Source organism: Salmo salar, chromosome 01, assembly GCF_965601325.2.
Source record: "Salmo salar chromosome 01, fSalSal1, whole genome shotgun sequence".
NCBI classification, from domain to species: domain Eukaryota; kingdom Metazoa; phylum Chordata; class Actinopteri; order Salmoniformes; family Salmonidae; genus Salmo; species Salmo salar.
In genome coordinates this window covers 22,467,296-22,490,027 of record NC_138291.1, presented here as the reverse complement: position 1 = coordinate 22,490,027, position 22,732 = coordinate 22,467,296, and the positions used below count along the sequence as shown (strand labels likewise).

The following is a 22,732-nucleotide window of genomic DNA, read 5'->3' as shown; positions in this document are numbered from 1 at the left end:
TCCCCATGTGTTTCATCCACTGTTTCTGTTCTCTCTCCTTTCAACACACACTGCTGTCTCCTGTTTGTTCTCTGCCTGTGTTGGGTCTTTCTGGGCTTTAGTTTCAGCAATGTTTCTATTAATCAGTCATCTAACTCCCTAATCCACTGAAGGAAGGGGTGGATGGGTGGGTGGGGGTCGTCAGTGGGTGTCTGCGTCTCTGTTATAAGATTGGCAGGAATGCTGCATATCAGCGGTCGGGTCTGGGAGTTTCAGTTTGTTGATGGGGGATATAAAGGACTCTGGCAGTGTCTGCCAGCGAACCCTCACCTGTATCCCATAGGAATGTCATCATGGGGTTCCTGTACAAATCTTTGACTCTCCAGAGACCGTGACAGGCCATATCACACCTGTGAGATCCACCTCCCATCCCCCCACCACTGCCCCCATCCCACCTATGTTCAACCAGAAGTCCTGTCAGACCTGTTGTACTGTAGTCCACACCTTGCCCCCTCTTCCTGCCTGTACCCCTGTACCGTGTGCTCCCCCTGTCACCACCTCTCTTCCTCTGCCACACACGGGAAACAAACAAAAGTGGCCGCATCCCTCACAAAAACGTATCAAAAACAAAATCCCCGGATAATTATAAAGGGAGCAGGAGAACTTATAAATTGGCTACAATAATTACAATAGCTTTTCAAGCACCAAATTGAGAGGAATGTCTGATTTTCAAGGGTTGGCCAGTACAAAATCATGTTCAATAGGTTAATTCAAGCCACTTGTATTGTTTAAAATTGCAGGTGTAACATGGAAAACAAAATGTATTTATCATGTTATTTCATTAATAGATCATATTATGAATAAGCCCACTGGACTGGGTAATTTGTTGTCATTATATCCAGAATAATTCATAGGAATAGCATTGGGTGTTGCTCAATAGTCTGTCCAATACAATTGTGCACAGTAGACTCGGTGTCCAATCCGAGGTACCAAAACATAAGAAAACATGAACTCATTACCTTGATGATTTCTCTGTTAAACCTAACGAGACCCTGCTGTAAATCAAACGGACAACAACAGATGATCAGCATCAGTTCTCTAGGGATATTAGATTCAATGTGGATCCAGGCACAACTGTCTTCACCGGAGTAACGAATGAGACGGCAAAATATTCTGGAGCTTTTTTTCCAGCACTTGGGCTGTTGTTGCATCTTCTGAAAATATTACGGCGTAACTAATCAGCTTGACACCAAATGTGCATCCAAGAAATATTATGCATAATTATTGAAGAACCACATCAGTATCGATTTAGGTTTTAAGTATCAAGGTAAGGTGACTATTTTGGTTTAGAGCATTCAATATTGCAATGCCTACATTATTTTGGATTTGTGTGCCCATGAAAACTGTTTTCATGCCATACCATAAGGAGACACTAAATGTTATGTAGTTACACTGCATTTCTGATATCTCTATACAACAAACTGTCCAACAGTTAGATCCTGTAAGGGTCCTGTGTGTAGCTGATGTAGAGAGTCAGGCGCAGGACAGCAGATGAACAGGGCCTCCGCAGTCTGTAGGGCCGTAGGGAGACCGGGCAAAGGGAGGAGACGGCAGGACTTAGAAAACCGATCCACAACGACCAGGACCGTGGTGTTGCCCTGTGAGGGAGGAAGATCCATCAGGAAGTCTACCGACAGGTGTGACCACGGCCGTTGTGGAACGGGTAGGGGTTGTAATTTCCCTCTGGGCAGGTGCCTGGGAGCCTTGCACTGGGCGCACACCGAGCAGGAGGAAACATAAACCCTCACGTCCTTGGCCAAGGTGGGCCACCAGTACTTCCCACTAAGGCAACGCACCGTCCGACCGATGCCAGGATGACCAGAGGAGGGTGACAGCAGATGGAACATACAGGCGCCCAGCTGGACACTGGGGGGGAGTGGGCTCCGTGCGTAACGCCAGCTCGATGTCCGCGTCCAGCTCCCACACCACCGGTGCCACCAGGCAAGAGGCCGGAAGTATGGGAGTGTGATCCATGGACTGCTCCTCTGTGTCATACATCCGGGACAGTGCGTCTGCCTTAGCGTTCTGGGAACCTGGTCTGTCGGATAAAGTGAAAACAAAATGGGTAAAGAACATAGCCCACCTTGCCTGGCGAGGGTTCAGTCTCCTCACCGCCTGGATGTACTCCAGATTGCGGTGGTCAGTCCAGATGAGAAAATGGTGTTTAGCCCCCTCAAGCCAATGTCTCTACGCCTTCAGAGCCTTGACAACAGCCAACAGCTCCCGGTCCCCCACATCATAGTTTCACTCCGCCGGGCTGAGCTTCTTCGAAAAGAAAGTACAGGGGCGGAGCTTTGGTGGCGTGCCCGAGTGCTGAGAGAGCACGGCTCCTATCCCAGCCTCGGACGCGTCCACCTCCACTACGAACGCCAAAGAGGGATCCGGATGAGCCAGCACGGGAGCCGAGGTAAACAGAGCTTTCGGGTGACCAAACGCCCTGTCCGCCTCAGCCGACCACTGCAGCCACACCGGTCCCCCCTTCAGCAGTGAGGTAATGGGAGCCGCTACCTGACCAAAACCCCGGATAAACCTCCGGTAGTAGTTGGCAAATCCTAGAAAGCGCTGCACTTCCTTTACCGTGGTGGGAGTCGGCCAATTACGCACGGCTGAAATGCGGTCACTCTCCATCTCCACCCCTGACGTGGAAATGCGGTACCCTAGGAAGGAGACGGACTGTTGGAAGAACAGACATTTCTCAGCCTTGACGTACTGGTCATGCTCCAACAGTCGACCAAGCACCCTGCGCAACAGGGACACGTGCTCGGCGCGTGTAGCGGAGTATATCAGAATGTCGTCGATATACACCACAACACCCTGCCCGTGCAGGTCCCGGAATATCTTGTCAACAAAGGCCTGGAAGACTGATGGAGCATTCATCAACCCGTACGGCATGACGAGGTACTCATAGTGCTCTGAGGTGGTACAAAATGCCGTCTTCCACTCGTCCCCCTCCCGGATACGCACCAGGTTGTAAGCGCTCCTGAGATCCAATTTTGTGAAGAAGAGCGCCCCGTGCATTGACTCGATCGCACTGGCGATGAGAGGGAGCGGGTAGCTGTACCTCACAGTGATCTGATTGATACCTCGATAGTCAATACACGGGCGCAGACCCTCATCCTTCTTCTTCACAAAAAAGAATCTCGAGGAGGCAGGTGAAGTGGAGGGCCGAATGTATCCCTGCCCCAGGGATTCGGAGACATATGTTTCCATAGCCACCGTCTCCTCCTGTGACAGAGGAAACACGTGACTCCTGGGAAGTGCTGCGTCTACCAGGAGATTTATCGCACAATCCCCCCCGTCGATGAGGTGGTAATTTAGTCGCCCTCTTCTTACAGAAGGCGAGAGCCAAATTGGCATATTCTGAGGGGATGCGCTCGATGGAGACCTGGTCTGGAATTTCCACCATAGTCGCACCGATGGAAACCCCCACATGCCTCCCTGAGCACTCTCATGACCACCCCTTGAGAGCCCTCTGTTGCCACGAAATAGTGGGGTTATGACAGGCCAACCAGGGTAATCAATCCCAGCACCACGGGAAACGCAGGAGAATCAATAAGGAAGAGACTGCTTCTCTCCTTATGACCCTGCGTAACCATGTCTAGTGGAGCGGTGGCCTCCCTAATCAGCCCTGACCCTAATGGTCGACTATCTAGGGCGTGCACAGGGAAGGGGATATCCACAGGAACAAGGGGAATCCCTAAACTATGGGCAAATGAACGGTCAATAAAATTCCCAGCTGCACCTGAATCTACTAGCGCCTTATGCTGGGAATGCGGGGAAAACTCAGGAAATGAAATAAACACATACATGTGAGCAACAGGGGGCTCTGGGTGAGCCTGGTGCCGAATCACCTGGGGTGACACGACAGTGCCCTGCCTGCTGCCTCGACTCCCTGAGGAACCCCCCCAGCACCGACCAGCAGTGTGCCCTCTGCGGCCACAGATGGTGCAGGGAATGGCCCCTCCTCCGGTCGCCCTAAGTGCAGCACCTCCCAGCTCCATGGGCGTCGGAGCGGAGGTGCTGGGAGATGGAACTGACAGGCCCCGATCCGGACGTCCGCGGGTAGTCAGCAGGTTGTCCAGCCGGATGGACAGGTCCACCAGCTGGTCCAATGTGAGGGTGGTGTCTCGGCAGGCCAACTCCCGACGGACGTCCTCGTGCAGACTACACCGGTAGTGATCGATCAGGGCCCTGTTGTTCCATCCCGCGCTGGCGGCCAGGGTCCGGAAATCCAAGGCGAAATCCTGCTCGCTCCTCGTCCCCTGCCTCAGGTGGAACAGACGTTCACCCGCTGCTCGACCCTCATGCGGGTGGTCGAACACTGCCCGAAAGCGATGGGTGAACTCTGCGTAATGGTCCAATGCCGCGTCTTTCTCACTCCATACTGCGTTGGCCCACCCCAGGGCTTTGCCTGAGAGGCAGGAGACGAGGGTGGACACGCTCTCACACCCCGAAGGAGCCGTGTGGACGGTCGCCAGGTAGAGCTCCAGCTGGAGTAGAAACCCCTGGCATCCGGCAGCCGTCCCATCATACTCCATGATTCTTACAGGGTTCAAGTTCAATGTCTAATTTTAACTGATTAATGCTTAATATATGTATAACAGCAACTTACACTTCCATAAATGCAAGGACAGAAAAGTAATGTTTTGTCACACGATTATGGACAAATCCTTGAAGACACCAACCATGATAAAGGGTTAAACAGGTTTTAAATCAACTTGTGAATTCTATTGACTATAGCTATGACCCCTTATATCTTAATGTAATGACATGAAGAAAAGTGGCAGATTTATCAATGACTTATCAACAGCTGTAACAAGTTGTCTAGTGTAGAAAGACACTATGGAATTATAATAGTGTTCTATTTCCTCTTATAAAAAAAGAGCAGTGTGTGTTAGGCTGTAGTATCTGTTAGGCTGTAGTATGTGTTAGGATGTTGCTAGGAGGCACTGTTGGCAGAGGCAGAGTTGAAAGTGTTTTTGTGTGATGGTTAGCTCCTAGAAAGAGGGTTATGAAGGTTCATGGTGGTGGTTCGCTGCTAGAAAGAGGGTTACGAAGGTTCATGGTGGTGGTTCGCTGCTAGAAAGAGGGTTATGAAGGTTCATGGTGGTGGTTCGCTGCTAGAAAGAGGGTTCCGAAGGTTCATGGTGGTGGTTCGCTGCTAGAAAGAGGGTTCCGAAGGTTCATGGTGGTGGTTCGCTGCTAGAAAGAGGGTTACGAAGGTTCATGGTGGTGGTTCGCTGCTAGAAAGAGGGTTACGAAGGTTCATGGTGGTGGTTCGCTGCTAGAAAGAGGGTTATGAAGGTTCATGGTGGTGGTTCGCTGCTAGAGAGAGGGTTACGAAGGTTCATGGTGGTGGTTCGCTGCTAGAAAGAGGGTTATGAAGGTTCATGGTGGTGGTTCGCTCCTAGAAAGAGGGTTACGAAGGTTTATGGTGGTGGTTCGCTGCTAGAAAGAGGGTTATGAAGGTTCATGGTGGTGGTTCGCTGCTAGAAAGAGGGTTCCGAAGGTTCATGGTGGTGGTTCGCTGCTAGAAAGAGGGTTACGAAGGTTCATGGTGGTGGTTCGCTGCTAGAAAGAGGGTTACGAAGGTTCATGGTGGTGGTTCGCTGCTAGAAAGAGGGTTACGAAGGTTCATGGTGGTGGTTCGCTGCTAGAAAGAGGGTTATGAAGGTTCATGGTGGTGGTTCGCTGCTAGAAAGAGGGTTACGACGGTTCATGGTGGTGGTTCGCTGCTAGAAAGAGGGTTACGAAGGTTCATGGTGGTGGTTCGCTGCTAGAAAGAGGGTTACGACGGTTCATGGTGGTGGTTCGCTGCTAGAAAGAGGGTTATGAAGGTTCATGGTGGTGGTTCGCTGCTAGAAAGAGGAAAGTCTGAGAGGAAAGTCTGAAGTATAGGTTTGGGTTTTGACACACGCACACACAGACAATCACAGACAGACCAACACACACACACACTCACACATACACACTCACACGTACGTTAAGGGCCGACACGTGCTAAGGCTTGGCAGTGCCTGTGGAAAGATGACCAGGCCGTTACAACCCTGCCTGGGTCAATTAATGACTGGGTCCCGTGTGGCTCAGTTGGTAGAGCAGGGTGCTTGCAACACCAGGGTTGTGGGTTTGATTCCCACGGGGGACCAGTACACACTACTGGATAGATACGCGTCTGCTAAATGACTAAAATGTAAAAATGTACTTGGCTTGAGGTGAAGAGGCAGACTGGTCACCAACTGCCAACAGAACAGTTATTTTCCAATCACACCATGTTGGATGGACAGACAGGCAGGCAGGGGGGTTGTTAAGCAACCTTTCCCAAGACAACCATTTTTCTCTCCCTCTGAAAGTATAAACATGACCTCATTAACCCACAGGAGTGGACAGAAAGTTCTGAAAGAATCAGCTCTCTGTTGCTTGTCTCCACAAAGGTTAGAGCAACCCGTTGGCCAGAACATTGGTAGGCTTTATGTTGGCAGCGTTCTGTCAGGTTTCTCTTCCCAGATGGACATGTTGCTGGAAAATGAAATGACTGTTTTCTTGTTTTCTTGTACAACCATGTTTTTCCAGCAACCTCGGTCAGAAAGCCACTTTGTTATCCTCGCCAGACTCTCTCTGTGTGCGCGTGTGACCATATGTTTATGCCCAACAAACATAGGCCCAGTCAAAGAGACCTTAGTCCCCTAGTCTCACTCTGGTCTCTGAGGGAGAATGTCTCCCAAGGTTTTCCTCTGTGACACACAGAGTCCAGGAGACACACACCACTCTCTGTAGTCTACCAATGTGCAAAAACGCCACTATTCTACTTCAGTCCACACAGCAACTGTACATTTTAATGTCTCTCTCTCTAGTGTGAAGTGTTTTCATTGAAGTGCTGCTGAATCATTGGTTGTTTCTGCTGGTTGTGACTTTTTAAACATGTTTGAGTGTTTACTCGCTATGTGGAGCCTGTATAACAGCTGTGGTCTGTGTAGTTACTGTGGCATCGCCCACAACCCTTAATGCAGCAGTGGCTGTTTTCCCTTCAGAGACATGGAGTCGCAACCAAAACCCAAATACTGCTGCTTCTGAGGCCCCGTGGCAGGACAACCCAGCATTAATACTAACCCCAACCTCATTGTTAATGTGGATAGGGAATAATTGGCCTGATGGACTCCAGGAAGGAGCCTGTCAAGGCAGCCATTAATCCATCACTAAACATGAAATCATCTGGATGGCACTCAGAACTAAATGAGCCTATTATCATCATGATGATGATGATGCAAAGTATTTTTGTAGATCGTTGTAGATGTCGCCCAGGCTAGACTCGCTCCTCACAAACTCTGCCAATAACCCCCTGTAATCAATTCCCTTGTGTACACCACCATTATGATGGCTATTATATGAAACAACTGCGTCCTGTGATGTCTAAATGGCTAATTGCATGACATCTTCGTACAGGACTTTGAGCCACTGCCAGTTTCTGCATCGGTTTAATGGAAACCTATTGATCTGTCTGCTTCTCTCTCTCTCCCTTCCTTTCTCTCGCTCTCTCTTTCTCCTTTTCTTCCTCTCCCTTTCTCATTTTCTTGCTCTCCCTCTCTCCCTCCTGTCAGAGACTGGACAGCCTGACCAACCACTACTCTCTGGCTCCCCCTGAGGGCGGTCAATGGGAGAGCAGTGGTGAAACACTGAGCTGTGTTTACATGCCTGACAGCCACGCCGTCCAAGTGCCTATGAGACGGGACCATACAGTGGCTGATGTCGTCTCCCTAGCCTGCAAGGTGAGTCAAGGCCCAGTGAGTGTTTTAATATTAGGGTTCTGAGAGCTCTGAACACTTAGTTTTAGTTATGAAACAGTACTTAATGAGAAAAGCTTTTACTTGAGGTTATGCCTTGCTCTTATTAAGCCTGCTTTTATTTAAAAACAACTCTTGTCAATGTAGTCATGTTAGAAGCTCCAATCTGTCAGTAATTTGACCAACTCATGCTCTTGTGCCTTTTGTGAACCTCTCATATCTTATTTAGTGTTATGCCCATTGTTAGAGCTCTTGTGTCCATTTTTTAAATGGCTTGTACAGTAGACAGTTCCAGACAGTTACTTTGCTGTCTCATTGTCTGTATCCTACTCCCTGCCCTTAGGGTCTGGTGTATAAATATATACACACACACACACACACACACACACACACACACACACACACACACACACACACACACACACACACACACACACACACACACTGCCATGCACTCTCTGACCTGTGTGTTGGGTGTGACAGCAGTGGGATGGCTGGCTAGCTCATTCTCACACCCACACAGCACAGACACATGTACACACACACTTTATTCATCAAACTTGACGCCACTTCATCTTAATCACCTTTGTGCTGCAGTGAACACATCCCACGTCATATGCCTTTTTGTGTAGACCAGGTGCCTGGTCTAGACTAGTTGTATTTGCTGTTTATTGCTGCATTCAGGGTGTTGACAGACAATGTTTCCCTATCACAGTTGACGCAGCTGGACCCTAACCTGCACTGTCTCAGACTGCACAGATGTGTGGCCCAGAACGTAGAGGTCCGCACCCCAGCACCCAGCGAACTCCTACATGACCTGGTGAGCAAACACCTTATTCAGCATAATACTTCACTGGAAATGCACAGAGGATTTTAGTTGTGTTTAACATCCCTGACCTATGTGTGAAGGTGTTATCTGACTGAGTTGTTTCCTTTGTGCAGTTGTATGACGAGCTAGAGGTGTTTCCAATGAATGTATTTACCCTGCACATGACGAGACCTGCCTGCACTGGAGACTTTGGTAGGTGTTCTGTACTCTAGCAGACAGGAACAGTATGTGTGTGTCATTGCCTCATAGATCCTATAAATCATTAGTTCAGCTCTATTTGTAAATATATGATCATTGCACTAGCCATCGTTGACGCTGTCTCTCATCTCTGATGTCAGGCTTTGCAGTCACAGGGCACATAGATGAACAGAGGAACAGCCGCATCTTTGTCAGTGAGGTTCTGCCTGATGGACTGGCCTTCAGTGAAGGTATGTTCACTTCACTTAACTTTGATTAATAAACTCTGCAAAAAAAGAAACGTCCCTTTTTCAGGACCCTGTCTTTCAAAGATTATTTGTAAAAATCCAAATTAACTTCACAGATCTTCATTGTAAAGGGTTTAAACACTGTTTCCCATGCTTGTTCAATGAACCATAAACAATTAATGAACATGCACCTGTGGAACGGTCGATAAGACACTAACAGCTTAGAGACAGAAGGCAATTAAGGTCACAGTTATGAAAACTTAGGACACTAAAGATGCCTTTCTACTGACTCTGAAAAACACCAAAAGAAAGATGCCCAGGGTCCCTGCTCATCTGCATGAACGTGCCTTAGGCATGCTGCAAGGAGGCATGAGGACTGCAGATGTGGCCAGGGCAATAAATTGTAATGTCTGTACTGTGAGACGCCTAAGACAGCGCTACAGGGAGACAGGAGGGACAGCTGATCGTCCTCGCAGTGGCAGACCACGTGTGTCAACACCTGCACAGGATCGGTACATCCGAACATCACACCTGCTGGACAGGAACAGGATGGCAACAACAACTGCCCGAGTTACACCAGGAACGCACAATCCCTCCATCAGTGCTCAGACTGTCCGCAATAGGCTGAGAGAAGCTGGACTGAGGGCTTGTAGGCCTGTTGTAAGGCAGGTCATGACCAGACATCACCGGCAACAACGTTGCCTATAGGCACAAACCCACCGTCGCTGGACCAGACAGGACTGGCAAAAAATGCTCTTCACTGACGAGTCGTGGTTTTGTCTCACAAGGGGTGATGGTCGGATTCGCGTTTATCGTCGAAGGAATGAGCGTTACACCGAGGCCTGTACCCTGGAGCGGGATCGATTTGGAGGTGGAGGGTCCGTCATGGTCTGGGGCGGTGTGTCACAGCATCATCAGACTGAGCTTGTTGTCATTGCAGGCAATCTCATCGCTGTGCATTACAGGGAAGACATCCTCCTCCCTCATGTGGTACCCTTCCTGCAAGCTCATCCTGACATGACCCTCCAGCATGACAATACCACCAGCCATACTGCTCGTTCTGTGTGTGATTTCCTGCAAGACAGGAATGTCAGTGTTCTGCCATAGCCAGCGAAGAGCCCGGATCTCAATCCCATTGAGCACGTCTGGGACCTGTTGGATCAGAGGGTGAGGGCTAGGGCCAATCCCCCCAGAAATGTCCAGGAACTTGCAGGTGCCTTGGTGGAAGAGTCCGGTAACATCTCACAGCAAGAACTGGCGAATCTGGTGCAGTCCATGAGGAGGACATACACTGCAGTACTTAATGCAGCTGGTGGCCACATCAGATACTGACTGTTGCTTTTGATTTTGACCCCCCCTTTGTTCAGGGACACATTATTCCATTTCTGTTAGTCACATGTCTGTGGAACTTGTTCATTTTATGTCTCAGTTGTTGAATCTTGTTATGTTCATACAAATATTTACACATGTTAAGTTTGCTGAAAATAAACTCAGTTGACAGTGAGAGGATGTTTATTTACACTACATGCATATCTCTGTGTTACTGTAGTGTGACTTTATTTCTTACTGTGTGTTCCTCACCCAGGCCTGAGACCAGGTAATGAGATTGTGGTTCTGAACAGTCGAGGCGTGTCAACTTTGGACCTGGGTCTGATCCAGAAGCTGTTCGCTGAGCAGACCCTCCAGCTCACCCTCAGACGGGACGCACCGCCCACCTCACCCCTGACCTCTGACCCCTCGACTTCGACCCCACTGTCCAACCAATCACAGCTGCTGCAGGACTTCCTGGACACACACCACCAAGCCAAGTTCACTACAGGTGAAATTGTGCACACTCACACACATACTAAGACACACACGCGCGCGCATACACACAATACTGTGTCTTTGCCAAAAGGCTGGTAGGCAACACGTCACAGGTCTAACACAATTACTGTAGCTATACAGTGTGGGAAAATCCTCTGCGCTTCAGGTCACTGGCTCAAAGAACTGGCATCAATGGTATGATCAAACTCAGAGCGTCAGCTGGTTTACTATGAAGCTAACTCAATTACCAGCAATTACATTACACAGTCAGATTGATAACTTATTGATGCCTGCCTTGGATTAGTATTTTATACCAGGGGTCTTCAACCTTTTCTTGCCCAGGGGCCTCCATCGAGGCGGCCCAGGGACCCCCATCATATGTTAAGAATATAATTTTTTTCTTGTCTTATCAGGTGAATAATAATGTCAAGGAGAAGTAATCACATGTTTTAAATGAATAGATTTGGTAGATCGTTTTTCATTATTTTCACCTCCCCACATAATTGGAAGAGGAAGTATGAATTCTACCATAGCCTATTAGCTAGGAGAACATTTTAGCTAATAGCAGCTGTTTAGCTGGTTAAACAAAGGTTAGCCAAGTGTCAGCAAAAATGTATGTCCAAGTCAAAACAGGTTATCAGCAGCCAGCGGCACTTGCCGTCAGAGACTCCAGTGAGTATAATGAGCTCCAGTGAGTGTAATATGATCATTAGAAAGAAGATATTCTTCTCTTCTCTTTTCTTTGAAAATGTGTTTTCTGTTGCTAACGATATTTATTTTATATATATATATATCATATACATACTGTATTTAGCAGATGTTATTGCGGGTGTAGTGAAATGCTTGTGTTCCTGTCTCCAACAGTTCAGTAATATCTAAGAATACACACAAATCTAAAAGTAAAATAATTAATTATAGAAATATTAGGACGAGCAATATCGGAGTCCGGAGTATAAATACAGTATCAGTCAAAAGTTTGGACACACCTACTCATTACAGGGTTTTTCTTTATTTTTACATTGTAGAATAGTAGTGAAGACATCAGAACTATGAAATAACACATATGGAGTCATGCAGTAACCAAACAAGTGTTAAACAAATACAAATATATTTAATATTTGAGATTCTTAAAAGTAGCCACCCTTTGCCTTGATGGCAGCTTTGCACACTCTTGGCATTCTCTCAACCAGCTTCTAAGGGACACCACCCCTACCTTGTCACAACACAACTGATTGACTCAAACGCATTTTAAGAAGGAAATAAATTCCACAAATTGACTTTTAACAAGGCACACCTGTTAATTTAAATGCGTTCCAGGTGACTACCTCATGAAGCTGGTTGAGAGAATACCAAGAGTGTGCAAAGCTGTCATCAAGGCAAAGGGTGGCTACTTTGGTTACTACATGATTCCATGTGTGTTATTTCATAGTTTTGATGTCTTCACTATTATTCTACAATGTAGAAAACCCTGTAATGAGTCAGTGTATCCAAACTTTTGACTGGTACTGCATATATACACTACCATTCAAAAGTTTGGGGACACTTAGAAATGTCCTTGTTTTTGAAAGAAAAGCACATTTTTTGTCTATTAAAATAACATCAAATTGATCAAAAATACATTGTAGACATTGTTAATGTTGTTCCTCTGTCCAGTGTCTGTGTTCTTTTGCCCATCTTAATCTTTTCTTTTTATTGGCCAGTTTGAGATATGGCTTTTTCTTTGCAGCCCTGCCTAGAAGGCCAGCATCCCGGAGTTGCCTCTTCACTGTTGACATTGAGACTTGTGTCTTGCGGGTACTATTTAATGAAGCTGCCAGTTAAGGACTTGTGAGGCGTCTGTTTCTCAAACTAGACACTCTAATGTGCTTGTTCTCTTGCTCAGTTGTGCACCAGGGCCTCCCACTCCTCTTTCTATTCTGGTTAGAGCCAGTTTGCCCTGTTCTGTGAAGGGAGTAGTACACAGCGTTGTACGAGATCTTCAGTTTCTTGGCAATTTCTCTCATGGAATAGCCTTCATTTCTCAGAACAAGAATAGACTGACTAGTTTCAGAAGAATGTTATTTGTTTCTGGCCATTTTGAGCTTGTAATCAAACCCACAAACAGTTTTCAGCTGTGCTACCATAATTGTAAAATAGCTTTTTAATGATCAATTAGCCTTTTAAAATTTTAACTTGGATTAGCTAACACAACGTGCCATTGGAACACAGGAGTGATGGTTGCTGATAATGGGCCTCTGTACGCCTATGTAGATATTCCATAAAAAAATCAGTTTCCAGCTACAATAGTCATTTACAACATTAACAATGTCAACACTGTATTTCTGATCAATTTGTTATTTTAATGGACAAAATGGACATTTCCAAGTACAGTATAGACATTATGGACAGTATGTGGATAGAATACGTAGGATAGAATAGTATATGTACAGCAATAGTTGAAAAGGATGACCTTGACTAGAATACAGTATATACATATGAAATGGATAAAACATTATGTAAACATTATTAAAGTGACCAGTGTTCCATGTCTATCTACATAGGGCAGCAGCCTCTAAGGTGCAGGATTGAGTAACCGGGTGGTAGCCGGCTATTGAAAGTGACCAAGTTCAGGGCAGGGTACTGAGTGGAGGCCGGCTAGTGATGTCTATTTAACAGAGTGATGGCCTTGAGATAGAAGATGTCTTTCAGTCCCAGCTTTGATGCAACTGTACTCACCTCGCCTTCTGGATGATAGCGGGGTGAACAGGCCGTGGCTCGGATGGCTGAGGTCCTTGATGTCTTCTGGGCCTTCCTGTGACACCAGGTGCTGTAGATGTCCTGGAGGGCAGGCAGTGTGCAACCGGTGATGTGTTGGGCAGACCGCACCACCCTCTGGAAAGCCCTGTGGTTGTGGGCGGTGCAGTTGCCGTACCAAGTAGTGATACAGCCCGACAGGATGCTCTCAATGGTTCATCTGTAAAAGTTTGTGATGGTCTTAAGGGCCAAGCCAAATTTCTTCAGCTTCGTGAGGTTGAAGAGGCGCTCTTGTGCCTTTTTCACCATACTGTCTGTGTGGGCGTACCATTTCAGATTGTCAGTGATGTGTATGCTGAGGAACTTGAAGCTTTTCACCTTCTCCACTGCGGCCACATCGATGCGGATGGGGCTGTGCTCCCTCGGCTGTCTCCTGAATTCCACGATCAGCTCCTTCGTTTTGTTGAGGGAGTGGTTATTTTCATTGCACCACTCCACCGGGGCCCTCACCACCTCCCTTTAGGCTGTCTTGTCGTTGTTGGTAATCAGGCCTACGACTGTTGTGTCGTCTGCAAACTTAATGATTAAGTTGGAGGTGTGCGTGGCCATGCAGTCATGGGCAAACAGGGAGTACAGGAGAGGGCTGAGCACCCACCCTTGTGGGGCCCCTGTGTTGAGGATCAGTGTATTGGAGGTGTTTTTGCCTATCTTAACCACATGGGGGCGACCCGTCAGGAAGTCCAGGACCCCCTACACTATGGCCCCCTTGGGGTCCACGGATCCCCGGTTGAATACCCCTGATGTATACTATATCTACTGTGCACTGAGACCAGTAAACATACAACATGTCTCTCTACTCACCGCTGCCAACAAGTGTTCCTGGCTGTGGCAGATGGCTGGTGATATAGTCACAGTCACACTTCCACAGAATTGCTGCTACTTGGCAGATACTGTGGCAGGACTGGGCCTACTATCAGTAGGTGTGGGTACCACCAACCTGCCTCGATTCCGTTCCCAACACTTTCTCTGGAAATGGTCTATTGGCAAGATGTTGCGCTGACTTGCTTCTCTCCACCAATGTGATCTCATTATTGAAAGGATGCCAGAATATCAGACAAATTACATTTTTACATTACATTTAAGTCATTTAGCAGACGCTCTTATCCAGAGCGACTTACAAATTGGTGCATTCACCTTATGATATCCGGTGGAACAACCACTTTACAATAGTGCATCTAAATCTTTTAAGAGGGGGGGGGGTTAGAAGGATTACTTTATCCTATCCTAGGTATTCCTTAAAGAGGTGGGGTTTCAGGTGTCTCCGGAAGGTGGTGATTGACTCCGCTGTCCTGGCGTCGTGAGGGAGCTTGTTCCACCATTGGGGTGCCAGAGCAGCGAACAGTTTTGACTGGGCTGAGCGGGAACTGTGCTTCCTCAGAGGTAGGGGGGCCAGCAGGCCAGAGGTGGATGAACGCAGTGCCCTTGTTTGGGTGTAGGGCCTGATCAGAGCCTGAAGGTATAGAGGTGCCGTTCCCTTCACAGCTCCGTAGGCAATCACCATGGTCTTGTAGCGGATGCGAGCTTCAACTGGAAGCCAGTGGAGAGAGCGGAGGAGCGGGGTGACGTGAGAGAACTTGGGAAGGTTGAACACCAGACGGGCTGCGGCGTTCTGGATGAGTTGTAGGGGTTTAATGGCACATGCAGGGAGCCCAGCCAACAGCGAGTTGCAGTAATCCAGACGGGAGATGACAAGTGCCTGGATTAGGACCTGCGCCGCTTCCTGTGTGAGGCAGGGTCGTACTCTGCGAATGTTGTAGAGCATGAACCTACAGGATCGGGTCACCGCCTTGATGTTAGTGGAGAACGACAGGGTGTTGTCCAGGATCACGGCAAGGTTCTTAGCACTCTGGGAGGAGGACACAAAGGAGTTGTCAACCGTGATGGCGAGATCATGGAACGGGCAGTCCTTCCCCGGGAGGAAGAGCAGCTCCATCTTGCCGAGGTTCAGCTTGAGGTGGTAATCCGTCATCCACACTGATATGTCTGACAGACATGCAGAGATGCGATTTGCCGCCTGGTTATCAGAAGGGGGAAAGGAGAAGATTAATTGTGTGTCGTCTGCATAGCAATGATAGGAGAGACCATGTGAGGATATGACAGAGCCAAGTGACTTGGTGTATAGCGAGAATAGGAGAGGGCCTAGAACAGAGCCCTGGGGGACACCAGTGGTGAGAGCGAATGGTGCGGAGACAGATTCTCGCCACGCCACCTGGTAGGAGCGACCTGTCAGGTAGGACGCAATCCAAGCGTGGGCCGCGCCGGAGATGCCCAACTCAGAGAGGGTGGAGAGGAGGATCTGATGGTTCACAGTATCAAAGGCAGCAGATAGGTCTAGAAGGATGAGAGCAGAGGAGAGAGAGTTAGCTTTAGCAGTGCGGACAGCCTCCGTGACACAGAGAAGAGCAGTCTCAGTTGAATGCCCAGTCTTGAAACCTGACTGATTAGGATAAAGAAGGTCATTCTGAGAGAGATAGCAGGAGAGCTGGCCAAGGACGGCATGTTCAAGAGTTTTGGAGAGAAAAGAAAGAAGGGATACTGGTCTGTAGTTGTTGACATCGGAGGGATCGAGTGTAGGTTTTTTCAGAAGGGGTGAAATGCTGTAGGGTTCTGTGGAAAGTGCCAACAATTGGTTTTCTGTATGAAATGACATTACTATTATAAACATTATATAAACAAAATACTAATCATCACTCATCTTTCAAAGAATTTGGCTGACAATTCTCCAGCTCTCTCTCTCTTTTACAGCCCTCTCTTCTACGTCTGCTTATCTCTGTCTGTAGAGATGATCATTTAGATGATCTGTTTGTCACTTACACCCTAAGAAGTCACCACAGACTTCCTTTTTATGAGAGTCAAATACTTCCTCAGAACCCATCAGCCCCAATACGTTATACTTCCTCAGAACCCATCAGCCCCAATACGTTATACTTCCTCAAAACCCATCAGCCCCAATACGTTATACTTCCTCAAAACCCATCAGCCCCAATACGTTATACTTCCTCAAAACCCATCAGCCCCAATACGTTATACTTCCTCAAAACCCATCAGCCCCAATACGTTATACTTCCTCAAAACCCATCAGCCCCAATACGTTATACTTCCTCGAACCTAACATAGCAGGCTTTAACTATATCCCCCTATATACTGGTCCTACCGAGAAAAGAGAGAAAAAAACTGTCTGGGGAGGTTCTCTTCTACACTGTTCAACCAATTCGGTAAATGTGGCAGAGGAGTTGAGACGGTGTGTCGCCTTGGTTAACATCTAAAAGTGGAAGTTGTGTCACGGTCCCTTTCCATTTTCCCTGAAAACTGGAGCATCCAGTTGTTGAGGACTCAGCAGAGGCTATACTTCCTGAAAATCCATCAGCCACATTGACCCTTCAGTCAGCCGGACCGATGAGCAGTGGAAATGTCTAGAAAGGTCTTAAGCTTGGGAACATGTATGTTCAGGGGACAGAGGAATTGTTTTAATAAGAAGGTGTTTTACTGAAGGTCTCTTCCTATCGTAGGCTTAGTTTCCGGTGATGACTGACACAGTGAGGCAGGGTTCTGGAGTAACGCCTCGCATGCAGCTAGCTAAAACAGTCACAGTTGCATGAGCAGGCATTAGTCTTTTAAAGCCCACATAGTTTTACTCTTCCCTGACTGGCATTCATTTCTAAGGTGAGGGTATCAAAATACATTCATTTCTAAGGTAAGGGTATCAGAATACATTCATTTCTAAGGTGAGGGTATAAAAATACATTCATTTCTAAGGTGAGGGTATCAGAATACATTCATTTCTAAGGTGAGGGTATCAAAATATATAGTCATGTTTTCCTCTACTGTATATTTATATGTTTCATGACTTTGAAGAAGTGTCTTGTATGCAGTGGAAATTAAGTTTGTGTAATTGCTTTAGCTGGTGACGATTTGGTCTATGTCTTCATAGTTTTGCTCGTTAGTGAAATGATGATGAATTTTCATGCAGCAGTTTGATTCTCTGAGGGATTATCTCACCACACTATTTATACAGATAGGGTTTTCATGTAATTATGCTTTAGGTCATTTATTCTGCGTATGAGAATTCAGAAAGTTTCTCTTTCAAGTAGTTAGGGTGTCGAGTTCTCACAGTTGTACAAGAGAGTGAATGACAGTAATTTGTCACGACAACATCCTGAACCAACACCCCAGGCAACACTTCACACTACAGGACTGATGATGACATGCAGTACAACTTACCGAAAACTGGGTAGCCACTGGCTTGCCACTCAGATGGAGATAAAAGCATCTTACTGTACATAAGATATGAGATAGGAACAACATGACTGCAGTTTCATCCTCTGCCTCTAGAGGGGGTGTGATGCCAGTCAGGCTGACGAGGGTGATGCGAGGTCAACTCTGAGCCATGCTAGTGTGACAACAACCAGCCAGGACCCCTGGTGTGTGTGAAATGTTTTGTGACATATTATATTGCTTTGAGATATGCTTAGTAGGGAAAGGGTTTGTCCAGCTGCATCTCTCTGATAAGTGCTTCTGAAAAACCTAATTCGCCAGGTGTTTACCTACCAATCAAAAGGTCAAATCAATTGATTGTGCTCATGTGCTGAGTTGATTTCCCAATAGCCTGTGAGTTTGTTAGAAGCAGGGAGGGAAGAAGGCAGGAAGGGTAGATGTCCCTACCAGACCCAGTTAGTGTAATCAGATCTGACCTCAGTTAATCCAGTCAGGTGCCTTTAACCAGAGGCACCGTGTGACTGTGAACTTTCCCAAAATGGGATGTTTAGAAAGACTGCTACAGGAGTTAATTATCATCAGCTCTCCGCTGAGACCATGTCCAACAGACGAAGGGAACGGTTTGATTGGTTCCCTTGACTGACAAATGGAAGAGCCACTTCACTGTGATGTTTTAGAATGCTGCATTTCTAGTCCACATCTCCCTGTAGACACCTATGATGGCATGGTACACTGTTACTACAGAACTGTGTGTGTGCTATGTGGTCAGCAGATGGATGCTGAACTGTAATCATCACCCCCTCTCAGAGGAAATGGTGTGTGACAGGACTGGCCTCGAGGACAACAGCATTTCCTTCATATATACCACTATTCCAATTGGCTGTGCTTGTATTAAATAGCCAAGCCAGTTAACTAAAAAACACTGAACATCATCCCGTAAATGTGATGCTAATGCTAATTGCTGTGTCTTACAGATGTGTCCTTGGTGCCAGAGGTCCTTGGTGAGTCCTTAGGCTCTGGGCTGGAGAATGGTCTACAGCCCTCCTACAACAGCCACAGGGCCGTACAACACAGCAAGGTAAGACTGAATCTACGCTGCCACTGGTACTGCCCACACTGGGCAGGATGAGTCAGAATAAACATACAGAGAGGAAGACAGAATGAGAGAGAGATTAATTCACACTACAGAATAATCAACAGAGAGATCATGAACATAAGCAATCTTGAAACACAGTTGCTAAAGTATATGTGTGCAAATAAGTGTGTGTGCTGTGCGTATAAATGTGTTTGCTGCTCGGCGCCCCTCATCAAGGACAGCTGTGCTGTGGTAGCGAGGCTGAAGATGACTTGGCACCAGTCTTAGAGCGATCTCTATATAATTACACCGACCTGGGCTCAGTCGAAAGACGGCTTGTTACTGTCACACTCAGAGAGAGGCCCTGTGTCTCGGTCTAATGCCCATACTGTCAACACTCCTCTGCCTGCCACTAACCTCACTGTCACGCTGAGGCCCCAGCACATGAATATTACCCCAGATAGACATCCTGAATAGTAGAGAGTTGTAAAGACAGTCAGGGTTGGTCTGCTAGGGATGAGGCAGGGTACTGAGCTCCAAAGCCCACTGCTAGCATCATCTCCTTCATGGACACTGCTAGCATCATCTCCTTCATGGACACTGCTAGCATCATCTCCTTCATGGACACTGCTAGCATCATCTCCTTCATGGACACTGCTAGCATCATCTCCTTCATGGACACTGCTAGCATCATCTCCTTCATGGCTCCATCCCTAGCATGGAGGGAGAATAGACCTCTGTCTCTGTCGCTTCTCTCTCTCTCTGTCTCTGTGTCTGTCTCTCTCTCTGTCGCTCTCTCTCTGTCGCTCTCTCTCTGTCGCTCTCTCTCTGTCGCTCTCTCACTCTCTCTGTCTCTCTCTCTCTCTGTCTCTCTCTCTCTCTGTCTCTCTCTCTCTGTCGCTCTCTCTCTGTCGCTCTCTCACTCTCTCTGTCTCTCTCTCTCTCTGTCTCTCTCTCTCTCTGTCTCTCTCTCTCTGTCTCTCTCTCTCTGTCTCTCTCTCCCTCTCGCTGTGTCACTCTCTGTCTCTCAATTCAAATGTCTTATTTGGCATGACGTAACAATGTACCTATTGCCAAAGCGTACAATATTAACATAATTAAAATGATAATAATAATAATCAAGATTGTCAACGGGGCATTCAGTTACCAAAATAATCATACAATGGCTTAGAGGACAGTGCCTGTCAGTCACTGTTCCTCATCTTATGGCAGGCAGCAATGTAGTGCGCTGCCAACCCACAGCTCTCTGCGCCCCCCCCCCCCCCCCATTCTCTGCATCCCCCCTAGCCTAATCTCATCAGAGAGGTCTGAAACCTTGAATAAGGGTTTCAAATTTGGGGAAATGACAGTCTCTAAATGTTTAATATTGTCAGGAACTATTGCCTACCCTTCTCAATGGCAAGCCTGTGCTCACTGAGCCAGTACTTTACGTTTTTCCTAAGGTTTTGATCGGTAACCATGGTTAAATAGTTTGCCATGGTGTACTGTCCATTTAGGGCCATATAGCACTGCGTTTTGCTTTGTGCTTGTGTTTCCCAATAGGTAGTGTAGTTTTGTTTTGACGGTGTTGTAATTTGGTTGTTATTCTGATTGATTGGGCTTCAGTGTGTTCAGTGTTAGAAGAACAGGTTCGTGAACTCAGGACCAGCTGGATGAGGGTCCTGAGGCTTCAGTGTGTTAGTAGAACAGGTTTGTGAACTCAGGACCAGCTGGATGAGGGTCCTGAGGCTTCAGTGTGTTAGTAGACAGGTTTGTGAACTCAGGACCAGCTGGATGAGGGTCCTGAGGCTTCAGTGTGTTAGTAGAACAGGTTTGTGAACTTAGGACCAGCTGGATGAGGGTCCTGAGGCTTCAGTGTGTTAGTAGAACAGGTTTGTGAACTCAGGACCAGCTGGATGAGGGTCCTGAGGCTTCAGTGTGTTAGTAGAACAGGTTTGTGAACTCAGGACCAGCTGGATGAGGGTCCTGAGGCTTCAGTGTGTTAGTAGAACAGGTTTGTGAACTCAGGACCAGCTGGATGAGGGTCCTGAGGCTTCAGTGTGTTAGTAGAACAGGTTTGTGAACTCAGGACCAGCTGGATGAGGGTCCTGAGGCTTCAGTGTGTTAGTAGAACAGGTTTGTGAACTCAGGACCAGCTGGATGAGGGGCTGTTTTCTTTGCTTAACTGTCTGCATTGCAGGGCTTGGTAATGATATGAGAGGATGTCACTGTATTTATGATGTTTCCAAAACTAAATTACAATTTTTTTTGAGTTTTTATTATTAGTGGATGTTGGCCTAATTCTGCCCAGCATGCATTGTTTGTAGTTTTCCCCTGGACATGTAGCAGAATCTTACAGAACTCTGCATGCAGGTTTTCACTGCAGTGTTTGTCCCATTGGGTGAAATCGTGTTTTGCAAGTGGACCCCTCACCTCACTGCCATAAAGTGCAATTGGTTCAATGACACATTCAATTCGTTTTAGCCACGTTTTTTTTAATTCCGGAAAATGCCTTGTGTGCTTTCTCTCTCTGTTCATTCACTGCCTCATTGATGTGTCCAGATGAGCTTATATTTAAACCTACGTAATTGTAGTGTGTGCAATACTCTGTATATTTTGTACCAATTGAAAACTTTGGTCTTATTCCCTGAGATCTGGATCTTCTCTTGAAAATCATTATGTTAGTCTTTTTGGGGTTTACTGCCAGGGCCCAGATCTGGCAGTACTGCTCTAGCAGGTCCAGGCTCTACTGTAGGCCATGTGCTGTGGGGGTTTACTGCCAGGGACCAGGTCTAGCAGTACTGCTCTAGCAGGTCCAGGCTCTACTGTAGGCCATGTGCTGTGGGGGTTTACTGCCAGGGCCCAGGTCTAGCAGTACTGCTCTAGCAGGTCCAGGCTCTGCTGTAGGCCATGTGCTGTGGGGGTTTACTGCCAGGGCCCAGGTCTAGCAGTACTGCTCTAGCAGGTCCAGGCTCTACTGTAGGCCATGTGCTGTGGGGGTTTACTGCCAGGGCCCAGATCTGGCAGTACTGCTCTAGCAGGTCCAGGCTCTACTGTAGGCCATGTGCTGTGGGGGTTTACTGCCAGGGCCCAGGTCTAGCAGTACTGCTCTAGCAGGTCCAGGCTCTGCTGTAGGCCATGTGCTGTGGGTGACAGCAGGCACAGGTCTTTTAACCTCTTAATTGTGGAGACTCTCTCGGTCTCTCTCTCTGTCTCTCTCTCTCTTTCTCACTGTCTCTCTCTGTCTTGTACGCTCTCTCTGTCTGTCTCTCTCTCAATTCAATTCAATTTTCAATTCAAAGGGCTTTATTGGCTTGGGAAACATATGTTTGCCCTGCCAAAGCAAGGGAAGTAGACAATAAACAAAAGGGAAATAAACAAAGGAAATAAGCAATCAGAAATGAACAGTAAACATTACGCTCATAAAAGTTTTAAAATAATATAGACATTTCAAATGTTATTATTGGCTATGTACAGTGTTGTAACAATGTGCAAATAGTTGAAGTACAAAATAAATAAACAAATACATATAGTTGTATTTATGGTGATAGTGCTCCACTGATTTCTGTTTCTCTCTCTCTCTCTCTCTCTCTCTCCCCGTTCATCTCTGTCTGTCTGTCTGTCTGTCTGTCTGTCTGTCTGTCTGTCTGTCTGTCTGTCTGTCTGTCTGTCTGTCTGTCTGTCTGTCTGTCTGTCTGTCTGTCTGTCTGTCTGTCTGTCTGTCTGTCTGTCTGTCTGTCTGTCTGTCTGTCTGTCTGTCGTACAATTAAAGTCAGGAGGTTGTTTTTCCTTG

At 47.1% G+C, this 22,732-nt stretch overlaps 1 protein-coding gene across 3 annotated transcripts in view; it reads left to right on the top strand.

Moving 5' to 3' along the window:
• LOC106575182 (rho guanine nucleotide exchange factor TIAM2) overlaps window positions 1–22,732 on the top strand; it is a 108,530-nt gene that overhangs the window by 52,695 nt on the left and 33,103 nt on the right. For all 3 annotated transcript variants that reach the window (XM_014151838.3, XM_014151537.3, XM_014151621.3), the window contains exons 10-15: window positions 7,635–7,802; window positions 8,533–8,637; window positions 8,760–8,838; window positions 8,985–9,074; window positions 10,657–10,890; window positions 18,860–18,963. In XM_014151838.3, coding sequence (XP_014007313.3) covers window positions 7,635–7,802; window positions 8,533–8,637; window positions 8,760–8,838; window positions 8,985–9,074; window positions 10,657–10,890; window positions 18,860–18,963 — 780 coding nt within the window. The remainder of the gene's footprint in view (window positions 1–7,634; window positions 7,803–8,532; window positions 8,638–8,759; window positions 8,839–8,984; window positions 9,075–10,656; window positions 10,891–18,859; window positions 18,964–22,732) is intronic.